Source organism: Euprymna scolopes, chromosome 40 (assembly GCF_053919585.1).
Source record: "Euprymna scolopes isolate OS-2025 chromosome 40, ASM5391958v1, whole genome shotgun sequence".
Classification (NCBI taxonomy): domain Eukaryota; kingdom Metazoa; phylum Mollusca; class Cephalopoda; order Sepiida; family Sepiolidae; genus Euprymna; species Euprymna scolopes.
The window spans coordinates 51,089,273-51,117,151 of record NC_136521.1 but is presented as its reverse complement, the minus strand read 5'-3'; the positions used below and the strand labels follow the sequence as shown (position 1 = coordinate 51,117,151).

Below are 27,879 nucleotides of genomic sequence, written 5' to 3'. Positions count from 1 at the left end.
TTTTTAGTATTGGATCATCGATATTTTATTTGGGATTTATATACAGCAAAGTACAGGACGCAATGAGGGGAAAAGAAAACGAGATAACCTCATGATTGTTTTAAAGTTCATCTGAGATTTTCTTTCTCTGTTTACAATATTGTTTTTCTCCTCTGACGCACAACATTTCTTTTAACTGACCGTTCTTAAATGAATTGTAAAGCTCGACGCTGTCCGTTTGTCCAACCAAGTGCATACACAAATTCATCATTCTGAAAAACAAAAAAAAGATAAAAACAATATTTTCTCTTTTTTTTTAAATCTTGCTGTCGTATTGTGCAAAATTGAAAAACGAAACTATTTTGTTTTTTTTATATTTATATTTTTTATGTTGCTGTTAGAACGATTAATAGAAATCTTAACTTTTTGGAGTATTGGGAATCAGAAAACTTGTGCCTATTTTCCGATGCCAAAAACGATTCTTGTAATTGTCTTTTTCTTTTTTTTCTTTTTTCTTTTTTTTCTTTTTTTTTCTTTCTTTTTCTTTTTTTTTCTTTTTTTTTTCTTTTTTTTTTTTTTTTAAACAAAATCTTCAACTTTGAGTGCGTACTAGACGCTATCCTCGGGTGTCTATGGTCTCTCTGTCCAGGGGTTTGTTAGAACAACCTGGCAAAAGGATACTTTTCCCTAGACCAAATATTCAAAATCACGTAGTATTCGCTGTCCAAATAAGATCTTCTCACTGGCTAACTCGCATTAGCTTTTATGAGGAATGGTCCACCTTCTCCAAGTGGTGTTACCTCAAGTAATAGCACAAAGCTGGATACTCCACCAGACTAGATAAATTCTTGGTCTGGAATTCAGTGAGACCAAAACGGAAGATATACTACAACATATGAAAATTGTTAATTGGGGAGAGGGAAATTTTGTCCTCAATTTCTTTACTAACTCAGTGTTTGAGAGATAAAGAACTTAAATGGAGCATTCAAATATCTACGTATCTCATATAGAGTTCGTTAGCCCCAGGTCGTGGGCTCCTTGATTTCTGAGAACTTCAACTGAAGTAAAATAAAAGGATAAAATAATGAAATATTAAATATTGATTCCAAACTTTTTTTATTCCATTTTCACTCCAAACAAGGCACAGTGCCACTTTGATGTACTATTGGGGACATAAGTTAAAGGGATACTATGTAGGGAGTTGAGCAGCAAGATGTCTGTTTACATTGCACTTGAACTTCTGCATGTCAGTACATATGGAAAAACATGAACCCGGAAGGGAGTTCCAAAGTCTAGCAGTTCTGGGAAAGAAGCTATTGGAGTAGAAAGTTTTCTTACATTTAGGGATCTCTACTGTGAAGGGGTGGGATTTTGCTGCTTGTCAGGTTTGTCGGGGGTATTTACGTCGAGGGGGTACAAGTGCTTGTAGTTCGCCAGAGCATTCACCATTAAAATACTTGTAAAACAGATAGAGGGATGCAACATTTCGTTGATGGGACAGAGGTTGAAGCTTTGATGACAGTTCAGGACCTATCAGGTTGGACACTCTCTTTTGAACTCTGTCCAGGAACGAGAGACTAGTAGCAGATGCACCAGCCCAAATGTGACAACAATTCTCCATACATGGGCGAATGGTGACCTTATAGAGGTACAGGATACTTTCAGGCATAAGTAGCTTTCTAGCACGGTAGAGAGAGCCCACCTTCCTCACAGTGGCCCTCAATGTATCCAACTCATGTTCCCTGTGAACGTTAGGCCGAGTAGTTTAAAAGAAGTACCAGTAAAGCTAGAATATATGGATCATCTCCCACAAGAGAGAAAATATCTGTACATTTAACTAGTGTTTTTACGGTCATCATCATCACCACTTTAACATCTGTTTTACATGTTGGCATGCATTGGGTAGATAATTCCACAATAATTCAAACTTTGTCAGATCAGCCTTGCAATGCTACCGATTTCATATTAATCATTTTAAATCGATTGGAAATGATTTTCTTTATAAAAATAAAACTATGAGCAAATGCTGCACCCACTTTGGACACGGCTTTCTCATGGACAAATTTTCATGAAAAATGCTGAATACACTGCCTTCTGATATCTTAGACTCCTCTGCTATCTCACGCAACTTCAATTTGCTAAAACGTTTTCCTGAACAATTGCCGAATTTGGTCGACCTGAGCATTCAACATCGTTTGTGTTTGTATGACCACGTTTTAAGTCAGCATACCAACTGTTAATTATTGTTTCCAATGAAGCAGAATCCAAATAACAGTATTTGTGCATAATTAGAACCAGACTTATCTAACTTGCCGCTTGGCTTTGCTCGGAACATGACGTCAATCGTTGGTTTTTGCTGACTGTCAAAGCGTAACAACGTTACTCAAGGAAAATACTGAAGAAAACATTCAAATATTATTAAAATCACCAGAAAAAAAAATATATATATATCTATACTCCTATAAATTCGTTTTTCTTTTGTGTGCATTGATATTCATATTAAAAACCGTCTTTTCTATTTATTTAAAAAGAAAACACAAGTTTCTTATATATGGGTTGTGGAATTGCATTCATCTGCAAACGATCTAGCTAATTTGCATATTCTTTTAAACATTCATTTTAATTAATTCCCTATTAGTTGCTTCGTTTTTTTAATGGGATGATCTTCTTTAGTTAACTATTACGTGTAATTATATTCATGCAGATATTCTACATGATTTATACTTGCGTAATATTTGCGTAAAAAGTTTATAGTAAACACAAAATTGTTTCTATATATATTTATGTATATGTATATATTTTTGTTTAACAAATTTTGCCCACCAAACTCCTCCCAGAGTTTTTGGTCTACAAACATGAAACTTCATATATAAGGTATTTGAATCCATTCCAAACTTTATATTTGGGTTTTAGCCTGGAAAAATCGGTGCAAAAGTGTGAAAATTTTTTAAAAAATGAAATTTGGCAGGTGAAGGTCAAACGCCGGCATTACAAATGCATTAGCTATTGGTTCACGTTTTAATTTTTAGCCTTGCGGTAAACATGTTTTCATAGCCCAGTCATTTACGGCAGAAGCAAAATTAATCGTGAGTTGAACGGTTTGGTTTCGATTCTCTGTGGTGGCGCATGAGTCTTTTTTTTTAAATACTTTTTAAATCATTACTATATATTGCATCCAATCTATCTATCTATCAATCAATATCTATAAAAGTGAAAATGTCTGTCTGTCTTTTCTCTATGGTAGTTAAGGAAGACTATTTATAAAGAAAGGCATTACTTTACATACTCACAGTTTTTAATATATACATATGCACATAACCTTATGAATAGTACATAGGGCCTGAGCAAAGCCTGGCGGCACAGTTAGTATATATATATATATATATATATATATATATATATATATATATATATATATATATATATAATGAAGATAAAAAACAAACAACGACCTACCGTAAAAATTTCTATTTTATTCTTGTAATAGATTTTTGAAGTTTCTTTTTTTTTTTTTCACTAATTTTTTTTTTTTTTCACTAATTTTTTTTTTTTTCACTAATTTTTTTTGGTCAAACAAAATGGAACAAAACTAATAATAAACCTTTTTTTTTTTTTTTTTGTGTTTTTCATATTTTTTAACTTTTATTAAAAAAGAAAAACTTAGGATTAGATAGACTTTTCTACGGTTGCATCAGATGATGTTGAAGTAGGATGAGAAGTGACAGCGGATGTGGAAGCGCCAATCCAATCGGGTAGCTTTCCGATATATCCCTTAAGATGGAGACAAAAGGATCGTTACCAAATTTCTGTCTCCAAATAAACTTGAAAAGATAACTGTTGATAAGCTCCCAGCCAACCCCGTTTATTTTGGGTTTTTTTCCAATATTTTCCCGAAAGATCATCTGTTCCTTTGTCGTGCATTGATCGGTTTACAGTCAAGTTCGGGCACATAACGTCATGTTCCAAGCAAAGCTGATCAAACAGTTAGTTACGTCTGATTCAAATTCTGCACAAATACCCAAATAACACTTATTAAGCCATTGTATTGCTTGAACAGTACTTTTTTGCATCAGAAAGTAGCACATTATCAACATACAAAATCCAGAATTTTACATTCTTTTAACCAGTTTCAACAGTAGCTTCACTTAATGTTGTGGGCTGGTAATCAAATAAATGAATTAATAAATAAATAACTTCTGGGATGAAGTGGTGGATCTATGACATCACGTGGCACTACTGACAAGTTGCCGACCCCATAGCTTTGTTCTCCATCTTTCACTGTTCTTGTTCTTGCTATGTCGTTGTCATTGTCTTTTTTCACACTGGCGACCATCGATGGGGATGCACAAGTCCATAAACATAAAAATAAAACAAGAAAAACCCAGACACCAATGCTTCACATAATATGTCGATTGGACTCTGGAGGTGTGTTTCTACATGCTAAGTTTCACATCTACGTCCTGTCGAGGCTAGGTTTGTCTGTTACACTCAGTTCATCTCAATATCTCAAAGCTTTTCTGATCTGGCACAAGCCGCAATCTGTCTCCAACTGTAGTCAAAATCCAACTGTGCTCTCAACTCTGACGGTCGTAAAGTCCCAACTCACGACTGTCATAAAAAACTCACTGACTGTCATTCAATCCAGCTTGGTTGTCCTTATTGTTCCCCTGATTCACAGTAACCCCCTCCCCAATAGTCCATTGTTCTCTACCTATCGTTCATTCAATTACCGGGTCAAGCGTCACACCCTGAATATGCGTAAGAATAAATTTCTATTGATAAAATCTATTTCCTACTTTATTTGTTTTCCTACTTCCTTCCTTAACGGCCGCAGGTCGGCCATAATATCACACCTATGGATAAGGTCCCAAATAGTAACCCTTTACATCCCAGGGGCACGGGGCCTTGTTTGGGGTGAATAAGAGTTGTAACATAGCAGGCGGCTAGATGCAAATACTGAGCCATGAGCAAAATGACATTACGGTAAGGAAAAAGAAAGCCATAAGAAGGCGAGAGCACGTTTGAAAATATGATCACTTTAGAGACATTGATGATGATGGAGAGCACATCCAAAAAGATGATTATGGAGAGACATCACAGCCATAACATGAAGTCACATGTGGCGGGAGAATGAGGAAATAAATGTTGTATAACAAAAAAAAAAAAAAAAAAAAAAAAAAAGTTGAATTTTTTTCTATTCTTTGTCTACTTTGCGACTGAGGCTACAACGTGTTGGTAATGTTACAGAGTGAGAAAAAAAAATGAAACTTACGACATTGTATTATTATTCATCGGACTACTGTTCTCATCTTGAGTGTGATTTTCACGTTTCAGTCGATGTAACCTCCAACCTTCTTCAGGTGTATCTTGTCAAACTCGGAATTTCGAACGGAACCCTTTATTTACTTCACGGGGATAGCATGCTCTTGTTCCGTCAGCCATGACTGGATAGAGGTCCTAAGTGATTCACAAATGTATTTTTTCGGTCGCCCCACACTGAGGATTGAACCTTCAACCTTCAGGAGAATATCACTTTTTACAATTGATTTTTCCTAGTACTCTGGGAAAATTACTTAGGACCTCTATCCAGTCATGGCTGACGGAACAAGAGCACACTATCCCTCATGAAGTAAATAAAGAGTTCCGCTCCAAATTCCGTCCATATTCCCAAGTTCGACAAGATACACCTGAAGAAGGTCGGAGGTTACATCGACCGAAACATTGTGAAAATCACACTCAAGATGAGAACAGTAGTCCGATGAATAATACGAATAACGAATCCTCATCTCAAAAATTCAGAAACGTCTTACAACATTGTATTTACAGATGAAGAAAAAAATAAGTTGGACATGATACATGACGTCAGTTGGTAAAATTATCGTTTCAAAGACCAGAAGTAATTTTTTTTAATAATTTTTTGCAATTAGTCCAATCTAATTGCAACTTGGAAGAATTGGCATTATTGTTAAAATCTGGAAACACTTAAATAACTTATTTATAAACTAATAATCTGATTTAACTCAATTTTTATTAAATAACATTTGAAGGTTAGTTATTTATAAAAATAATATTCATGGAAATTTGAAATATTTTAATGGTCATTTGAAATCATGGATTTTTTTTTTTAGTAGCGTCATCTATATGTCAGGTTTATTGAGTAATGTATTGTATCTAAATTCAACCGTATTATAATTATCGTCCCCTTTTTATCGTTATTCCGACACTCTTGGATGTAAACAAGCAAATATACAAAACAGTTGCTATCTGTTTGAAAAGATGCCTTAACAAGTGATCACCACGAAAACGTAGAAACAGAATATGAAATCTTCTAATTCTTCAGCCAATTTTATCTCTTACCTGTACGGCCAGAAATCACCGTCCATTACCAAGCCCCAATCCTCTTCCGTGTCTGTTCCAGGGCCTGTGAATCTCTTGACGCCTTCAATTTCTTTGAGCATATAACTGCAATAAACAATATTATAATTAAGTAGATAAAATAATAAGATCCTTCTCTGTTATTGTAGCGAAATTCGAAAATTGAAATATTGAATTTCAAACCAATAGTATCTACTGAATTGTCATGTCACAGTAATGAATATATCCAAGAATTACAAAAAAAAACGATAAGGTAGAAGATTACTATAGTAATTGTCTGTATTTTTGAGATGAGGTGTTTTCATTGATTGAGATTGTCGGACTGACTTCCTCATCTTGGTTGTTATTGTCACAACGTTTCGGCCGTTTTGCCCTCCGGCCTTCGTCAGGTGTTTTTTTTTTTTTATCGAACTGGGGAACCGTTTGTTAGGAGTCTCGAACCCAACCCTTTATTATTATTATTATTATTACGGGGGTACCGTGTTCGGACTCCAGCTAGGCTTTGGGACATAGTTGCTGATTCTCTGTTTTGAATGTTACTTTTTCACTGCCTTCGTTCAGGATTGAACTCAGCACTTTTGGATGGGATGAAGTAAAAATAATAAACAGAGAGACCCACTGGAAAGTGAGAAAACTTAAAGAAACAGCTCACATGCTCGGACATAACAACCTACTGAGCAAACCATGCATAGAGCTGAATGCAATTTGGACACCTCTGATAGAGAGAGAAAACCTTGAATAACAACATAGGTTTAACATTAACAAAAAACAAATAAGAATTGTCCTACTGACATATGGCCGAGTGTTCCTAGACGTTGTATCAAAGCTTACATTTACCCAAAGGTGCTGAGTTCAATCCTGAACGAAGGCAGTGGAAAAAGTAACATTGAAAACAGAGAATCAGCAACTATGTCCCAAAGCCTGGCTGGAGTCTGAACATGGTACCCCCGTAATAATAATAAAGGGTTGGGTTCGAGACTCCTAACAAACGGTTCCCCAGTTCGATACAAAAAAACACCTGACGAAGGCCGGAGGGCAAAACGGTCGAAACGTTGTGACAATAACAATCATAGAAGATTACTGATTAAAGGTAGAAGATTAATGGAAATAGTTTTTGGAGACAATTACTGAAAAATTGAGTTTTGCAAAAAAAAAAAAAAACCTGTAAAAAAAACCTGAGAGTTGAACAAAGTTTCTGTCTTAACTTCACACCTGTGGAATTGTTTTCCGTTTGCCTACTTTCCAGCTGACTACAATATGGTTGTTTTCAAGTCCAACGTAACAAAGTTCTTGATGAGCCGTTCCACTTAAGTTAACAAATTAACCTAATTTCTATTACTGAAAATTACTATATTGTTCAATTGACTACTGTACACTTTTTAACCCTTATCCACGAGTGGCCTTTGGGCCTTGATAAGTGGTGATGCCTATGTAAAAAAAAAATCTGTTCTGAAATCTGAAAATCTTTGGCCAATTTAGTAAAACTTAATTTTCGCTAATTGTAAAAACAAAAAAAAAATAAGGGTTCTTTTTCATTATTGTAACGAAATTCGAAAACTGAAGTATTGAATTTCAAGTGAAAATAATGCTATCTACTGAATTGGCATGTCACAGGAATGAACGTATCCAAAAATTATGAAAAACGATGAGCTAGAAAATCAAGTTTTATCTTAGAATTTTTTTTTTTTTTTTATAATATAAGCGTGATATAAGCGTGAGAAAAAAAAGCGAAGAAACTGATTTGCCTCGTCACCGCTTCCGTTTATTTTCCTAATATTATGTTGTGATTTAGCTTTCAAGCACACTTGATGCATATTTTATTTTTTTCAAGTTAAATCAACGTTTCTATATGAAACTCACATCTTTGACGTTATTCTTGCGTTGCCTACGAACTGTTCCAACATTTCAAAATACAACCGCTGAGATACAACGTGCAGCTCTTTACGAACAGACTTTTCTTTCTCCAACTTTACAACATGGTAAGAAAGAAGAAAAGAAAAGAAAGAAAAAAAACAACATACTGAGGATGGAGTTTGGCTCTGAAATATATTTGTTATAAATTTCAAACAATATATAGAAAGAGAGAGAGAGAGAGAGAGAGATAGAAAAAGATAGAGAAAGAAAGAGGGAGAAATGCATAGATAAATAGAGAGACAGAGAAAGAAAAAAAAAACAACATACTGAGGATGGAGTTTAACTCCGAAATATATTTATGTTATAAATTTCAAACAAGTAAAATATTTGTTTATTTTCCTAATATTACGTTGTGATTTGGCTTTCAAGCGAACTTGATGCAGATTTTATTTTATGCTGTAATAAATGTATTTTTATACAAATTTTTACCTGAGGAATATATTTTAAGGAAAAATTCAATTAAAATTCTAAATATTTTTTAACACACACTTACAGAAAGGTTTACAGTTCCTGGCTGTCTATTCATTAGCGTCTGTACGTGTGAAAAATAAGTACTTTTAGACTTTCAGGTTATAATTAAAGAAAAGAGTTAGCACACACACACGCGCAAGAATTCCTTGCTGAGAAATGATTCCATTCCTATATGGATGATACTAAAAGAGAATATGAGTGAAAGTTCTAAGATCGGCATTTAATATATGTAAGTAAGCAATAATTATCAACTTTTATGAATATGAATTTTAAAATATAATAAAGAGAGAGAGAGAGAGATATTGATATAGAAAGGAAAGAGAAAAAAAAAAAGAAAAAGTAAAAGGAAAGAATAAAAGATAAAAAAAGCAAGATAAAAAGTAAGTAAGCAATAATTATATAACATGGCAAGAAAGAAGAAAATTCAAAAAAAAAAAATATACTGAGGATGGAGTATCGCTCCGAAATATATTTATGCTATAAATTTCAAACAAGTAAAATATTTGTTTATTTTCCTAATATTACGTTGTGATTTGGCTTTGAAGTGCGCTTGATGCATATTTTATTTTATTTACGACTAGCGGGGGTATCCAGCGTTGCCTGGGTGTTTTGAGATGTGTGTGTTCTTAAATCAAAAAGAAACACAGGTGGGGGAGGGGGGGGTAAAAAAAAAGTTTGCTAGGTAGGTAGGATCGAACCCGAAGCCCTGGGGCAAAGTTGGAAAATAAAATGGTAAAAAAACATGACACGTTAACTGCTCGGCCAGCAACAAAGAGTAACTGAAAGACGTTTGAATTTATTTAAGTAGGAAGAGAATTGACAGGTGCCCGCACTTAATGACTTAATGAGGTCAAATAGAAGTCGCAGTTAATATTTCCTGCGGGACAGTTTTTAATGAGGTCAAAATCCGGTTTGTTTGTTTGTTTGTTTTTACGCAACTTTGGGGAAAACCAGCTCCCCCATTTATTATTAGAGGAGTGTCCAGATGAAAGCAATTGTCTGATATGACGGTGAAAAACTGACACTGACCAAATGTTTGCATCGCTTTCTAGAGACCACCTGGCCGTGGGCCAGGGAACTGCCGATTCGAATCCAGTTTCGCTTTTTTATACTGAAAAACTGAAAGAAACACGTGGTGATCTAAAAATCTGGGAAAAATAGCGCACGAAAGTCGCGCAAATTAAATACACACGTAACTCGTAGATATTATCATTTAGACAGCATATAGTTTTAAGAAGGAGTGAGCCGACTGAGAAGCCCGACGAAAAAAGCCTTTTGCGGACATACACAAAAAGCGAACATGCCCACACACACATTTTTGCTTTTATATATATAGATGTGTATATTTGTTGATGACACTATGCTCTATAATAGAAAGGAACACAATCAGTTCTAACTGGAGATAATAAAATATAAAAAGTTGTAATTTATTAGTAAAAAAAAAATGATGGTCAGTGAGTGAATGGCCGACACACATGCGTGGTGTTATTTGGTGAACCTGAATCTGTAAGTCCACGCACATAGATCATGATTGTCCACTCATTGTCCTTGTCTGAATTTAACACTGACCGTTGTGTCAATCATGTGGTCTTGGTTGTTGTTGTAACAAAAAAAATTTTCAGTACTTGTGCATACTGCGAAATGAATTATCATAAATGTCCGGTAGGGTTGGACTGGAAACTTACACAAACCGCCAGAATATGCCTAGCACTGGTCAAGTTAATCAGCCAATCAGAATGCAACAACAAACGTTATTAGTCTATAAGAAGCCAAGCAGACGTCTTTTGATAAATTGGAAAAAAAGTAAAAATAAAAAAAATCTTTTTTTAGTTATCAATTTTAAATCATGGCATAGCACACGGGAACTAATCTAACTATGCTGGACAAGTTTGTACAGACGCCGGAGCAAGTCATAAAGTTTGAAGAGTACTGCCAACAGAATAGACTGATAGTATCTGAAATGAGCTGCAGGAAAGAATCACAAAAACAAATGCCGCCATCCAAAATTAACACTAAATATTTTTTTAAATCACCTACATCATAATTCAGGTCATAAAAGGTTAAGTAATCAAATCAAATCCTGTCTATATATCACTTGGATCACATCGCAAGAATTTTTATTTATTTTTTTAATTTTTTTTTTTATTCAATCTTCACCCCAAACAAGGCAAGTGCCACTTTGAAGTAGGGGCTACTATCGGGGACAATTAGCAGGGCGTTATGAAGGGAGATGAGTACAAAGATGTTTGTTCACATTACACTTGAACTTCTGCATATCAGTACAGTTGGGAAAGCAGTATCCCGGAAGGGAGTTCCAAAGACTTGCAGTTCTGGGAAAGAAACTATTAAAGTAAAAGGCTTTCTTACACCTAGGGATCTCTACTGTAAAGGGGTGGGACTTAGTTCCTTGTCGGGCTTGTCGGGGGTAGTCACGTCGAGGAGGTACAAGTGCTTGCAATTCGTCAGAGCAGCCACCATTAAAGTATTTGTAGAACAGGCAGAGGGATGCAACATTTCATCGATGGGACAGAGGCTGAAGCTTAGATGACAGTTCAGGACCTATCAGGTTGGCGACTCTCTTTTGAACCCTCTCCAGGAGTGAGAGACAAGCAGCAGATGCACCAGCCCAAATGTGACAGCAATACTCCATACATGGGCGAATGGTGGCCTTATAGAGGTACAGAATACTTTCAGGCGTAAGTAATTTTCTAGCACAGTAAAGAGAGCTCACCTTCTTTGCAGCAGCCTTGGCAATGCTCTCAATATATATATTCCAGTTCATGTTTCCTGTAAACATTAGGCCGAGGAGTTTAAAGGAAGTACTTTCAGGCAGTGTATTCTTAGCCATTGCTATTGGTGGTAGAAAAGGTTTCTTGTAGTTATTGAAGGAAACAAGTTGGCAGCATTGAATGTGACCATCCATTTTTGTCCCCATTCCACTACAGATTGGAGGTCTTCCCTGCTGTCTGCAATATAGTCATCTTCAAGTTTAATATCAGCAAGTATTTGTCAAGCTGTCCTCTTAACCCTTTATGACGTGGTTGAACTAATTTGGTCATTCGTAAATAAATGATTATAATGGCATAAATGAAGTGAGAACTGATTCAAACACACCTTGTATGTATTAGTTCAGTATCTGCGTAGATGCCAGATACCTCCAGATTGCAACTGTCCATTGCTTACATCCAGTATGCCGCCATCTAAAATTTACACTAAATATGTTTTTAATCATCTACATCATAATTCAGGTCATAAAAGGTTAAGTAATCAAATCAAATCCTTTCTATATAGAGTAGCAGATGGCAATTAATCTATGGCGGGCAAGTTAGTACGAACACGTACAGCCTTATCAACAGAATAAAGTGATAGCGTATGAAATGAGGTGTCGTATCGAACCACAAAAAAAAAACTCTGAAGGAAAGAATGTTTGGTGGGCTCGGAACATACCGTTACTAATTGGAGGAATTAACTCCCCCCCCCTCCAAAAAAAAAAAAGTTAGTTTTTAATCACACAAGAAAAAAATGTTTCTACTTATTTTAAAAAATATTCATTCATAAAACTTACGATAGGTTGTTGAAACAGAAAACGGAAAAACCCCTGAAGGAAGAAATGTAGGCAAATCTTTTATCGCATAGTTTTCCTTAAAAAGGAAATGGATTCCATATTTTTCATTAAAAAAGTGTTTTTTTCTGAACGTCTGAAGAGAGTCTGTTCTTGTGAATATTTTCAAATGATATACGGTTTGAAATTGTCCGAATGGTCGCAAAACATTTGTAATGAACAATGAAAATACACTACTTTTTGCTATCAATCCAATCTTTGTTGTCTTGATTTTGTGAAAATAATATATGAATGCTGCATTTTATAGAGTGTGTGTCTGTTGTTACGTCTAGCTACCGGACAGCCGTTATAAGTATCATAATGTTCTTGTTGTTTTTTTTTTTAAAAATCCCTCCCACCCTCTCTATAAAATGTATTAAGTGGATTGCTACTACCACCCCCTCTGGTTTTTTGACAGTCGAGGCCCGATTCTTTTTCTTTCTTTATTTCAGTATCAAAAATGTAATTGTCTAGTTTAGATGCTTGAAAATACCATAAGGTTGAAATAAATTATTGCATCGACAATTATGTAATTTCCGTGTAATATTTTTATATTATATATATATATATATATATATATATATATATATATATATATAAGAATAAAGAATTAATAAAAATGCTTGCAAAGTATTTATTTTAACATATTTAATGAAACTCCAAGTGAGCCATAGAGCTTACTTGCTAAAAGTTAAAAAAAAAAAATAGTGAGGCAGAGGGAATGGGAAAAAGAAAAATGATTTCACGTGAATGGATAGTCGAGTGAAGAGGAGAAGATCCAATGACGGTTAAATCTGAAAAAAAGGTTGGTAAAAGTCCGGTATCCAGAATCAAAAATCCAAAGGCATATCGTTACTGGAAGATATTTTGATGTAACCAAAAAGGCAAAATTCCGTGAAATAATTCACAAATGGGTACAAGGAAAAAAAGAGTAGGTTCAAAATATTATTATTAAAAGAAAGATAAATTGTGCAGAGAATGAAGCAAAATCTGATTCCGCATTTTGCTAATTCCTCCTCTCTGATGAGAACAAAAGTATTTCTTTCGAAACTCCACGGATTAAGGAAAATCAACTTAATTTGTGTTTCCTTTTTGAACATCAAATGGTTTTAACTCTTGTTAAAGTTTTTTTTTTTTAACATTTTTTATTAATTCTTTACTTATATTATAAGCTCTATTTCCATATTTGGTTTTTATTCACCTTTTAGGATTACTTTAATATTTATAACATATTTTAAGTTTTGGATTATCTTGGTAAACTTAATTGTAATTCTTATTTCATTTTATATATATATATTGTGCGTGTGTGTGATAACACGGCCGACAGTAAATTGAAGTTTTTTTTTTTTTACACGGTGGTCACCACTTATCAAGGCCCGGAAGCCACTCAGGGATAAGGGTTATTACAAGTACAGTACGTTTGTGTGGAGATTTGATAAAGTGTTTACTTAAGGGGGTGGTTCATTAGGAATTTGTTAACGTTGGACTTGAACACATTCAAGTTTTAGTCAGGTGGGAAGCAGGTAGACGGAACAGAGTTCCACAGGCGTACAGTTCTAAGAAAGAAGCTTTGTTCATGGAATCCACGTTTTGATTTAGGCACAGATAAAGAGTAGGGGAAATTTTTCACAGTGGATTCAGCTAGACGGGTGTTTTTCGTGAAAGATTGGAGAGGGGGGACCAGAGATTGTAGTTCAGACGAGCACCTGCCATGGAAATAACGATAAAACAAGGATAGGCTCGCAACGTCTCTTCTGTGGGAGAGAGGTTGCAGGGTAGAGAAAAGGGCATCTCCCACTAAGCCACAAAGTCTATTTTGTACTCTGTCAAGGCAGGATAGGCTGTTTTTAGCAGCTCCTGCCCAGATATGGCAGCAGTATTCCATCCTTGGACGTAAACAATTTAATTCAATATAGTGAACAGACAATGTTGTAATCCAATAAAAAATTCAGAAAAAAATAAAAGGATTAAAAAATTGATTAAAAAGAAAAACAATTAAATTCATGAAAAAAAAATATGGGAAAAAAATTTATTAAAAACAAAAACAAACAAAAAGAAAACCATCAGTCTCTTTTTAAAACGATGTTGCAAGATAGTTGCTCCTAAATTCGCTATAAAATTTGATTTCTTGATCATCTTACGTGATTTTTTTAATACAATATTTCACAGTTAAATACAGCAATACAGATTTTTTGACTCTTCATTATTATAACGAAATTCGAAAATTGAAATATTGAATTTCAAATGAAACCAATTGTGTCTACTGAACTGTCACGTCACAGTAATGAACATATCCAAAAATTTGATAAGATAGAAAAGTAGAAAATTAATTATTAATGAAAATAGTTTTCAAAGACAATTTAGCGAAAATTGAGTCTTGCAAAGAAAAGAAACCAGAGAGTTCTTTTTGTAATGAAAGGGAGGTAAATCTGTTCTGAAAACTGAAAATCTTTGACCAATTTAGTAAAACTTAATTTTCACTAATTATCTTCGAAAACTATTTTGACTAATAATTAATTTTCTACCTTATCATTTTTTTATCGTAATTTTGGGATATGTTCATTACTGTGACATGGCAATTCAGTAGATATCATTGGTTTCGCTTGAAATTCAAGATTTCAATTTTTCAATTTCGCTACACTATCTAAAAAAAGGGGGAATTAATTCATCATCATTTCTCTAAAATGTTTTAGAGTAGCTGTTCTTGTCAGTAAAAAGGAAGTAACGAAAAAAAAGAAGGAAAGAAAGAATAGAGAGAGAAAGAAAGGTAGTATCTTAACAAGCAAATGACATTTCATCTTCGCTACAAAATGCTTCTGTATAACAAGTGGAAATATTTCAAATGATCATTAAAATATTTCAAGTGTACATTAAAATATATCAAATGGCCATTAAAATATTTAAATTTTCCATTAAATATCCAAACTATCCATTAAATATTTTAGATATCCATTAAAATGTTTAAAACATTCATTAAAATATGTCAAGTGCCTATTAAAATATTTTAAATTTCATTCAATTATTTCAAATGTCCATTAAGATATATTTTAAATTTCCATTAAAATATTTCAAATGTACATTAAAATATTTCTAGTATCCATTAAATTATTTCAAATTTCCATTGAAATATTTCAAATGTCCATTGAAATATTTCTAGTGTCCATTAAGGTATTTCAAATTTCCATTAAAATATTTTAAATTTTCATTAAAATGCTTCAAATTTCCATTAAAATATTTTACATGTCCATTAAAACGTTTGCATCTTCATAAAAATATTTTAACTGTTCAGTAAGATATTTCAAGTCTAGGGCCTTGTGCCTAATTTTGTTGCTTGTTATTTTTGTTTTTATGATTTTTTAATTGTAATTTTATTTCTGACGACAATAAAATATATAAATAAGATATTTCAAGTCTCCAAGAGAGACATAGAAAGCAATACAAATATTACTTACTCATGCCAATGCGTCTCGTTTTCGCAAAGTGTTTCAATTTTATCAAGTAAAACAGATTCAGTCAATTTGGATTTTGTGTATTTTTTCTCAATCCTCGTGAAAATTTGTCCCACCTAAAAAGAAAAACAAATTGTAATAATAATCAACTTTTACAAAATGAAACAAATTAATTTGTTTTGTTTTTTTAGTCGAAAGTGTCAACATGTGAAGTGCTACCAGTACTGTGAGTAATTATATACAAAGTGCCTTCAATATGTTTGTACAAGCATTTAAGACTCTTGATTATTCAGTATATTATATACAGTATTTTATATATTATATTTATTTTATTTATTTATTTATTTTTTTTTTTAAATAAATTTTTTTTTTATTTATTATTATTTTTTTTATTTATTATTTTATTCAGTATATTATATACAGTATTTTATATACAAAGTGCCTTCAATATGTTTGTACAAGCATTTAAAATTGTCTAACACTCTTGATTATTCAGTATATTATATACAGTATTTTATATATTATTTTTTTTATTTTATTTATTTTTTTATTTTATTATTTTTTTTTATTTATTATTTTATTCGGTATATTATATACAGTATTTTATATATTATTTCTATTTTTATTTTATTTTTTTATTTATTTATTTTTTTTTTAATTTTTTTTTTTATTTATTATTATTTTTTTTATTTATTATTTTATTCAGTATATTATATACAGTATTTTATATACAAAGTGCCTTCAATAAGTTTGTACAAGCATTTAAAATTGTCTAAGACTCTTGATTATTCAGTATATTATATACAGTATTTTATATATTATTTATTTTTTATTTTATTTATTTATTTATTTTTTATTTTATTTATTTATTTATTTATTATTTTATTCAGTATATTATATACAGTATTTTATATATTATTTTAATTTTTTAATTTATATATTATTTTTTATTTTTTATTCATTTTTTTTATTTATTATTGTTTTTTTATTATTATTTTATTCAGTATATTATATACAGTATTTTACATATTTTTTTTATTTTATTTATTTATTTATTTATTTTTTTATTATTTTTTTTATTTATTATTTTATTCAGTATATTATATACAGTATTTTATATATTATTTTTATTTTTATTTCTTTTTAATTTATTTATTATTATTTTTTTATTATTATTTTTTTTATTTATTATTTTATTCAGTATATTATATACAGTATTTTATATATCATTTTTTTTATTTATTTATTTTTTTTATTTATTATTATTTTTTTTATTTATTATTTTATTCAGTATATTATATACAGTATTTTATATGTTATTTTTTTATTTTATTTATTTATTTATTTTTAATTTATTATTATTTTGTTTATTTATTATTTTATTCAGTATATTATATACAGTATTTTATATACAGTATTTTATATATTATTTTTATTTTATTTATTTTTTTATTTTTCTATTTATTTATTTTTTTTTTTTTATTTATTATTATTTTTTTTATTTATTATTTTATTCAGTATATTATATACAGTATTTTATATACAAAGTGCCTTCAATAAGTTTGTACAAGCATTTAAAATTGTCTAAGACTCTTGATTATTCAGTATATTATATACAGTATTTTATATATTATTTTTTATTTTTATTTTATTTATTTTTTTTTTTTTTTTTTATTTAATATTTTATTCAGTATATAACATACAGTATTTTATATATTATTTTTATTTTTAATTTATTTATTTATTTATTTTTTATTTTTTTTAATTATTATTATTTTTTTTATTTATTATTTTATTCAGTACATAATATACAGTATATTATATACAGTATTTTTATACAAACTGCCTTCAATAAGTTTGTACAAGCATTTAAAATTGTCTAAGACTCTTGATTATTCAGTATATTATATACAGTATTTTATATATTATTTTTTTTATTTTATTTATTTATTTGTTTTTTATTTTATTTATTTATTTGTTTTTTATCTTATTTATTTTTATTTATTATTTTATTCAGTATATTATATACAGTATTTTATATATCATTTTTATTTTTATTTTATTTTTACTTTTATTTATTTTTTTATATTTTTATATTTTTTTTATTTATTATTATTTTTTTATTTTTATTTTATTTTTTTATTTATTATTTTATTCAGTATATTGTATACAGTATTTCATATATTATTTTTTTATTTTATTTTTTTTTTTTTAATTTATTATTATTTTTTATTTATTATTTTATTCAGCATATTATATACAGTTTTTATATATTATTTATTTTTATTTATTTATTTATTTATTTATTTCTTATTTATTATTTTTTTTATTTATTATTTTATTCAGTATATTATATACAGTATTTTATATACAAACTGCCTTCAATAAGTTTGTACAAGCATTTAAAATTGCCTAAGACTCTTGATTATTCAGTATATTATATACAGTATTTTATATATCATTTTTTTTATTTTATTTATTTTTTTATTTTTTATTAATTATTTTTTTGATTTATTATTTTATTCAGTATATTATATATCCCTAGGTATAAAAAAGCCTTTTACTCTAATAGTTTCTTCCCCAGAACTGCAAGTCTTTGGAACTCCCTTCCGGGATACTGCTTTCCTAACTGTACTGATATGCAGAAGTTCAAATGTAATGTGAACAAACATCTTTCTACTCATCTCCCTTCATAACGCCCCCGCTAATTATCCCCAATAGTAGCCCCCTACTTCAAAGTGGCACTTGCCTTATTTGGGATGAAGATTGAATAAAAAAAAAATAAAAAGTTCTTGCGATGTGATCCAAGTGATATATAGACAGGATTTGATTTGATTACTTAATCATTTATGACCTGAATTATGATGTAGGTGATTTAAAAAATATTTAGTGTTAATTTTGGATGGCGGCATTTGTTTTTGTGATTCTTTCCTGCAGCTCATTTCAGATACTATCAGTCTATTCTGTTGGCAGTACTCTTCAAACTTTATGACTTGCTCCGGCGTCTGTACAAACTTGTCCAGCATAGTTAGATTAGTTCCCGTGTGCTATGCCATGATTTAAAATTGATAACTAAAAAAGATTTTTTTTATTTTTACTTTTTTTCCAATTTATCAAAAGACGTCTGCTTGGCTTCTTATAGGCTAATAGCGTTTGTTGTTGCATTCTGATTGGCTGATTAACTTGACCAGTGCTAGGCATATTCCGGCGGTTTGTGTAAGTTTCCAGTCCAACCCTACCGGACATTTATGATAATTCATTTCGCAGTACGCACAAGTACTGAAAAAATTTTTTGTTACAGCAACAACCAAGACCACATGATTGACACAATGGTCAGTGTTAAATTCAGACAAGGACAATGAGTGGACAATCATGATCTATGTGCGTGGACGTACAGATTCAGGTTCACCAAATAACACCACGCATGTGTGTCGGCTATTCACTCACTGACCATCATTTTTTTTTTACTAATAAATTACAACTTTTTATATTTCATTATCTCCAGTTAGAACTGATTGCGTTCCTGTCTATTATAGAGCATAGTGTCATCAACAAATATACACATCTATATATATAAAAGTAAAAATATGTGTGTGGGCATGTTCGCTTTTTGTGTATGTCCGCAAAAGGCTTTTTTCGTCGGGCTTCTCGGTCGGCTCACTCCTTCTTAAAACTATATGCTGTCTAAATGATAATATCTACGAGTTACGTGTGTATTTAATTTGCCCGACTTTCGTGCGCTTTTTTTCCCAGATTTTTAGATCACCATGTGTTTCTTTCAGTTTTTCAGTATAAAAAAGCGAAACTGGATTCGAATCGGCAGTTCCCTGGCCCACGGCCAGGTGGTCTCTAGAAAGCAATGCAAACATTTGGTCAGTGTCAGTTTTTCACCGTCATATCAGACAATTGCTTTCATCTGGACACTCCTCTAATAATAAATGGAGGAGCTGGTTTTCCCCAAAGTTGCGTAAAAACAAACAAACAAATAAACAAACCGGATTTTGACCTCATTAAAAACTGTCCCACAGGAAATATTAACTGCGACTTCTATTTGACCTCATTAAGTCATTAAGTGCGGGCACCTGTCAATTCTCTTCCTACTTAAATAAATTCAAACGTCTTTCAGTTACTCTTTGTTGCTGGCCGAGCAGTTAACGTGTCATGTTTTTTTACCATTTTATTTTCCAACTTTGCCTCAGGGCTTCGGGTTCGATCCTACCTTCCTACCAAACTTTTTTTTACCCCCCCCCCGTGTTTCTTTTTTATTTAAGAACACACACATCTCAAAACACCCAGGCAACGCTGGATACCCCCGCTAGTCGTAAATAAAATAAAATATGCATCAAGCGCACTTCAAAGCCAAATCACAATATAATATTAGGAAAATAAACAAATATTTTACTTGTTTGAAATTTATAACATAAATATATTTCGGGGCTATACTCCATCCTCAAGATGTTGTTTTATTTCTTTTTTTCTTTTCTTCTTTCTTGACATGTTGTAAATTTGGAGAAAGAAACGTCTGTTTGTAAAGAGCCGCGCGTTGTATCTCAGCGGCTGTATTTTGAAATGTTGGATCAATGCGTAGGCAACGCAAGAATAACGTCAAGGGTGTGAGTTCCATTATAGAAACGTTGATTTAATTTGAATAAAATAAAATATGCATCAAGTGCGCTTGAAAGCCAAATCACAATGTAATATTAGGAAAATAAACGGAAGCGGTGACGAGGCAAATCAGTTTCTTCGCTTTTTTTCTCTCACGCTTATATCTCCCTTGTGCATGGACACTTTTTTTTTTCTTACGTTTTCTGATTTTTCTATTCATCTATAATATAAATCTCACCTGTCTGTTTAAATGTATGTATATGTATGTATGTATGTATGTCTTGCAAAAACTTTCGACAGCGGCGACGGATCCTGACAAGATCAGTATTATTTTAAAACTTGACATCTCACACGACAAATATTGAAAAATTGGCCAAAAACATTAATTCCTTCACCCTAAACTCGACCGTTTTGTACAAGGAGGGGTCGATTTTTTTTCACTGACATTTTAGCAAGTCATCGTCACCATTGGATTCGGTTAATTTCAACGTTTTTGACTTCCGGTTGCGTCATGGAGACATCGGCTTAGATGTAAGATTTTCTTTCTTTTTTGCCTTTGAACCTTTTTTTTTTACGTGGAAGTCACCACTTATCAAGGCCTGGAGGCCACTCGGGGATAAGGGTTATTACGTGTACAGTAATCAATGGGACAATATCGTAGTAATCGTTAGTAATGGAGATTTGATAAAGTGTCTTCCTTAAGGGGGCGGTTTATCGGGAACTTGTTTATGCTGGATTTGAAGACATCCAAGTTGTAGTCAGGTGGGAAACAAGCAAACGGAACAGAGTTCCACAGGCGTGCACTTCTAAGAAAGAAGCTTTGTTCATGGAATCTATGTTTTGATTTAGGCACAGATAAAGAGTGGGGAAAATTACTGACAGTGGTTTCAGCTAGACGGGTGTTTTTCGTGAAAGATTGGCAAAGGGGGAATCAGAGATTGGAGCTCAACGAGCACTTCCCATGGAAGTAATGATAAAACAGCGACAGGCTCGCAACGTCCCTTCTATGGGAAAGAGGTTGCAGGGAAGAGAAAAGGGTATCGGCCACTAGCCTACGAAGTCTATTTTGTACTCTGTCAAGGCAGGATAGGCTGTTTTTAGCAGCTCCTGCCCAGATGTGGCAGCAGTACTCCATCCTTGGACGTACTTGGTTTTTATAGAGATAGAGAATTGCATCAGTAGTAGCAGTTCTGGAGTGGTAGAAGGGTCCCACCATTTTTCCAGCGAACTTGGCAACAGACTTGATGTACGTGTTCCATTTCAGATCAGGAGTAAAGGTCTGCCTACTGCCGTCTTTTTTTTTTAACACATCTCTTCACCCTGGCTGCCTACTGTTGTTTTGATTCCCTTCCCATGCTGCTACTGCTTTTTTTATAACACTTCTCTCCACATTCACAGGTTCGAGCTTGCCTGACTACTTCCGGCTAGTATTTAATATTCATCAAAAAGTTTTTTTCGGTCTTATTTTAATCAAGAATTATTGAAATAAGTCTTTTTTCTTTTTAAAGAATTATTGAAAAGCGTTGTGTCATCAGCAGATATTCTCATTATATACACTTGAAAGTAATTCAAACAAATTTGATGGGAGATTTTAGCCAATCGAGACTTGATACATAAAAACAACATTCACTGTCACTGCTACTTCAAACAAATTTGGGGGGATAAAATTTGAACTTTATTGTTAATGACATTACAAGCTGGCGTGGCCACAGACCAGAGCATTCAGATCTGTCCTCACACAAATTTTTTCAAACGACATTTAAAAGACGCTACTTAACAAAAGATATAACAATGCCATTACAAAATGAAAGAAAAACAAAAATCGATTCATTCAAAGTCGATTTTGAGAAAAAATACAACTTTTGTATTATTTGCATGTGTGTGTGCATGCGTCACTTGACTATAAGTAGATTTTTGCAAATTGATTTTAAAATAGTTTTAGAAAATTATAATAATAAATAAATTATATATATATATATATATATATATATAATTTATTTATTATTATAATTTTCTAAAACTATTTTAAAATCAATTTGCAAAAATCTACTTATATATACTTATATATATATATATATATATATATATATAATTTATATTTATTTTTTAAATATTGTTAATTTCAATGTATACCGTTTTCATTCAACGGGTTGAGACTGTTATGATAGAAACTGAATCTCTGTTAAATTCGAGTAAAGCTCAATGCATCTATTTTATAGATGTAGAGCAGGTGAAATAAAAAAAAGTTACATGAGAGAAAAATGTATTAGGTTGGTGCAAAAATAATGTTTTTTTGACATTCAACTATATATATATATAAAAACAACAATATATTTGCACCAACCTTATACTATATATGTCTTCGATTGTTCATACTGTATTAGCTCTACGTGTAATCATCTTAAAGGTAACAATGTTCATACAAAAAAATGTGTACGCCTTACCTCACACGATGATGCATGTTTATGGTGCGCTGCTTGGTGCCAAGCGAAAAAGAAGGAAAAGTCAAGGGAAACGGAAGGCTATGTCAGATTACTCGTATGCCACCACGGAGAATCAAAACCAAAACATTTAGCTTACGATTTACTTTTTCATTTGACGTTAATGCCTGAGTTATGAAGACATGCTTACTACAAGGCTAAAAATTAAAACACAACCAATAGCTATTACGTTACGCATGCATATTCGTAATGCCATCATTCGACCTTCACCTGGCAAATTCCATTTTTTTTAATTTTCCCCGGCTAAAACCCAAATATAAAGTTTTGCATGGGCTTGAATACTTTATATATTAAGTTTCATGACTGTAGACCAAAAACTGAACGAGGAGTTTGGTAGGCAAAATAATTTTTTAAACAAAAATATATACGCATACATAAATATATATAGAAAGAGGTCTGTGTTTACTATAACCTTTTTACGTAAATATTACGCAAGTATAAATCATATTTGTATGAATATAATCACACGTAATAGTTAACTAAAGATGATCATCCCATAAGAAAGACGAACAAACTAATAGGGAATTAATTAAAATGAATGTCTATAAGAATATGCAAATTAGCTAGATCTTTTGAAGATGAATGCAATTTTGCTACCCATATATAACAAAGTAATATTTTCTTTTTAAATTAACAGAAAAAAGGTTTGCCTTTTTTTTTTTTCTTGGACTTTTAGCCAAGATCTTTTTTCTGTTATCAAAGTGTAGTATTTGCTCCGCCAGATACTGCAATCAAACCCCACATATAAGACCATTTCTCTTGAGCAATCAGTTATTGGTCAATGTAGGGGAAACCCTTCATACCAATTGTCACTATCCAGTTCCCTTCTCGGAGGAACTGATCCCCCTCCCCTCACTGTCCACATCAAAAAACGGCCTTGTGCCTAATTTGCTCAGCGGGGAAGAAAATAAATAACTAAATAGAAAAAAGGATTTTTAATATGAATATCGATACACACACAAAAAATTTTTTTATAGGAATACATATATATATATATATATATATATATATATACATGACAAAAGTTTATATTCCAAATTTCAAGATGTGGTCCATCTGACCTTTTATTTAAAATTCAAACATGGCGGAATGTATATTTACACTACAACTTGGATGTCTTCAAGTCCAACATAAACAAATTCCTGATTAATCGCCCCCTTAAATAAGGCACTTTATCAAATCTCCAATACCAACTATTACTACGATATTATCCCATTGATTATTGTACACACAATAACCTTTATCCCCAAGTGGCTTCCGGGCCTTGATAAGTGGTGATCCCCCATGTAAAAAAAATAAATAAATTGAAAAATAATTCCACTTCCAATTTCGGATTTTGTAATTATGCCCATATCCTTTTAGTTTCTTTTAAAGTTAATTTCTTTTTTTTTCTCCTGATGAGTTAAAAGCAGAATAAAGTCAAAAATTGACAACATAATTACATGAATGGTTCTGTACTACGAAACAGGTAATGTCAAGAATTGAAAATTTTAACATGCTGAGAGAAATAAACATCTTGAAATTTGGAATACAGACTTTTGTCATTTATTTATATAAGCTCTGTAGTTACATTGGGCTTCATAAATTAAGGATTGGTATGAATAAAAAAGTAAATATAATTAAATAAATATATTTACTCATAAACATATCTATCTATCTATATATATATATACATATATTGATTGTTGGAGAGCTATTGGCTACACATTAGCAAACGTGTTTCAATGACCCCCTAGCAGGGAAAATAACCTCATCAGGCCAAAAACCATCCACGAAACTTTCAATAAAGACCATCCCTTTATATTAAAGTCAACTTTACAGGGTTGAACCATTCTAAAAAGAAAGAGGGGTACTAACAACCTATTCACAAAATAATGTTAGGTTTTTCAAGGTATAATTCTGAAGCAAATTTATTATAAGTTTGCATTAAATTTTCTAGCTCCAACCATTATAATTATAATTGTTTTTCGTTTGTTTTGTTAATACGGATTTTTAGAACTATTACTCCAATATCAGAGCAATTCATAAATTTAACTAAACTATAAATTTAGCGCTATTTCTCTATATAATACAAAAGTACCGACATATATACAAATAAACGTGAAAATTTATATATATACAAATTATTCTTATGATATGGTTAAGTATATTAGTAACTAAGTCTAATTATATTATTCACGGTAAAAATTTCGCTAAAAATTATTTTTATAAAATTTAATAGATTCTTCGTTAAAAATTTAGCGTTTAAAATAAATAAGTAAGTAAATAAGATTTAGCGTTTAAAATCCTGAAATAAATAATAAAGCATATTACAATATATAAGTCGATGGTATGATTAATTCGTTAATATTCTTATAATTTTTTCAGTGAATGTATTTGGAAATGTTTACAGGAAATTGCTGTTTCCTGTTTAATGTTCAATAGTTTCTCCCGGTCTTTAAAATTCGTTATTTCTAATTTTTCATGAAGGCATAAAAAGCACGGTGCATGTAATGAATTACATACTTTCGATCTTCTTATGATCCGCCATTCTAACTTTGGAGTTTTATTCTCCTTTATTAATTTCCAATATTGAAGTGATAATGATGTGTCTTTTTCGTATTTTTGATTAGTAAAAGAACTTTTATGCCCATAGAATCTTTCTTTAAAAGTTTCCTGCATACTACCTATATAAAATTTTATATCACTAGGATTTTCCTCAGGGAATATTTTTGCTTGGTAAACTACTGATTTCTTAGTTGTTGTGGTGGAGTTCATATGTTGAAATCGACGGGAGGGTTTATCATATATATATATATATATATATATATATATATATATATATATATATATAGTAAGTTATGAAAATATATATGACAATTAAGCTACCCAGAATATTCCGCATTTCATCCTCGTGAGAATGCGTCATGCTTATACGAAATTGTAGTTATCGCGCATTTTTATATAAACACATAGTATTGAATTTGCTAGTTAGCTAACCAGCTTCTTAGTTGTAATTGTAAAAAAAAGCACTAAGCAAAATTCATCCCAAAGCAGCAAAACTTAAACTGATTTGCCAGGACACTATATATACAAATGTAAGCAAATTTAGGCATATTTTATTGGCTTGAAAATATAGGTTCCTTTTTACTAATTGTCATAAAATTTTAACGATATAATAGTATTATAATCTTCAAAAAGTCCAGTTCACAGAGGAAAAAAAAAAAAAAAAAGAAACATGGGAAGAAGTGATAAAAATGGACCTGAGAGAAAGAAGGATAAAATGAAGACCTGGCCAGAGATAGGTCAGTTTGAAAGTTAATTTCTTAAAGCCGTTCAACGCACATGAATGGAGAAGAACTTATTGGTTCTTATTTACTATTCAACATAATTAAACAAAAAAACTACAGCAAAATCATTACAATGTACGCACCCATGACGGAACCTTAATGTCATCCCCCAAAAATTTTATTTAATCTTTTATATAAATCTCACCTGTCTGTTTAAACGTATGTATGTATGTATGTGTGTTTGTATGTCTGCATAAAACTTTCGATAGAGGCGACGGATTTTCACGAGATCGGTATCGTTTTGAAGCTCAACCCTTCGGACGACAAATATCGAAAAATTGGCTAAAAACATTAATTCCTTCCTCAACTGGGCAGTTTTCTTCAAGGAGGGTCGTTTTTTTTTTTTTTGCGTTGCCATTTTTGCAGGTCATCGTATCGATTGGAATGACTTTACTTAATTTCAACGTTCCGAACTTCCAGTCGCGTCATGTAGTAGGGGTAAGATGTCAGGTTTTCTTTCATTTTCTTTTCCGCCTTCACGTCACAGTTCGAGCATGCCTGCCTACTACCCCCCCCCCTTTTTTTCTTTGCTCAACGCACACCTCCAAACACCCGGGCAACGCCAGGCACCCAGGCTAGTTTTTTTATAATGAAAACGAGTTTGAGTGCTGGAATCCTTTTGAAAATTTCATACCCCAGGGGCACAAAATTTTCAAAAGCATATATTCATCTGACAAAGCTTAAATCAGGGCACTCCTAGACTCATTTAAGTTTTTTTTCACGGTTTTTGTACATAATTCACAGTAAATAATGTGAAATCGGTAGCATTACAAGTTTGATCTTGCAGGTTTGAATTATTGTGGACTCATTTGAACTTGTTTTTTTTTTTTTAATTCAAGATGGCGACGCGAGACAGTCTCCTTTTTTGGTTACTCATAAAATTTGATTTTCTTCTTTGTTTAAAATAAAACTAATTGATAAATTTATATGGTTTTCAGAAAATATGACATCTATGCTCCATGACTTTTCTGTATTTTTTTTTCTTTTTTTTTAATTATGTTGAATTCTAAATAAGAACCAACTTACCGAATAAGCGATGCCGGTGCATGCGTCACACATGTACTCTTCTGGAATGTGAAGACTTTTAACTTCTTCGTCTGTGGATTTGGTTCGGTACATTGCATTTACAATATTATCGATGTTTGAGAGAACCGGTTGGCAAAGGAGACAAACGATTATCGCCAACGAAAATATCAGTTTTGTTAATTGCCAACTGCAGAGCATTTTGGTACCTTTCGAAGATTGGTCGTGGTATCCGCAAGCAGGCACAGAACAGAAATGGTGAAAAACTAAAAATGAAGTACAATCGTCTGTTTTTTTTTTTGTTTATGTTTTGTTTATTTTTTCTTTTTTTTTTTCATATTCCCTTTTTTTTTCAGCTTCTTTTTCTTTCTTTTTTTCACAACTTTTTCGCTCTTTTTTCTTTTTTTCAACTTTCTTCTTTTTTTTCAACTTTCTTTTTTTAGCTTCTTTTTCTTTTTTTTTTACAACATTTTTCTTTTTTTTTTCCAACTTTTTTCCACTTTTTTCTTTCTTTTCTCAGTTTTTAAAAAAACTTTTTTTCTTTTTTTTTTCAGCTTTTTTTATTAACGTTTTTTTTTTTTTTTGAACCTGATGTGACAAAAAAACCGAAATGGCACAAACAAAAACGAGCT

General features: G+C 31.5%; 1 protein-coding gene across 1 annotated transcript; it reads right to left on the bottom strand.

Annotated features, from left to right (window-relative positions):
- On the bottom strand, positions 1-27,731 carry LOC145265563 (marginal zone B- and B1-cell-specific protein-like). The gene is made up of 4 exons (XM_080121538.1): positions 27,251-27,731; positions 15,793-15,905; positions 6,337-6,441; positions 1-251 (listed from the first exon to the last, which is right to left on the bottom strand). Exons 1-4 carry the CDS (start codon positions 27,446-27,448, stop codon positions 101-103), a joined length of 567 nt encoding a protein of 188 aa, XP_079977664.1. The 5' UTR covers positions 27,449-27,731; the 3' UTR covers positions 1-100.
- Positions 27,732-27,879: the final 148 nt, after the last annotated feature.

What these genes read in the sequence shown, in the direction of transcription:
- LOC145265563 (XM_080121538.1), bottom strand. Translation starts at nt 27,448, where the DNA reads ATGCTCTGCAGTTGGCAATTAACAAAACTGATATTTTCGTTGGCGATA. An exon ending in AACGAGACGCATTGGCATGA is followed by an intron (nt 6,442 to 15,792) that starts GTAAGTAATATT and finishes TGTTTATTGCAG; the next exon opens with TTATATGCTCAAAGAAATTG. An exon ending in GGTGATTTCTGGCCGTACAG is followed by an intron (nt 252 to 6,336) that starts GTAAGAGATAAA and finishes TTTGTTTTTCAG; the next exon opens with AATGATGAATTTGTGTATGC.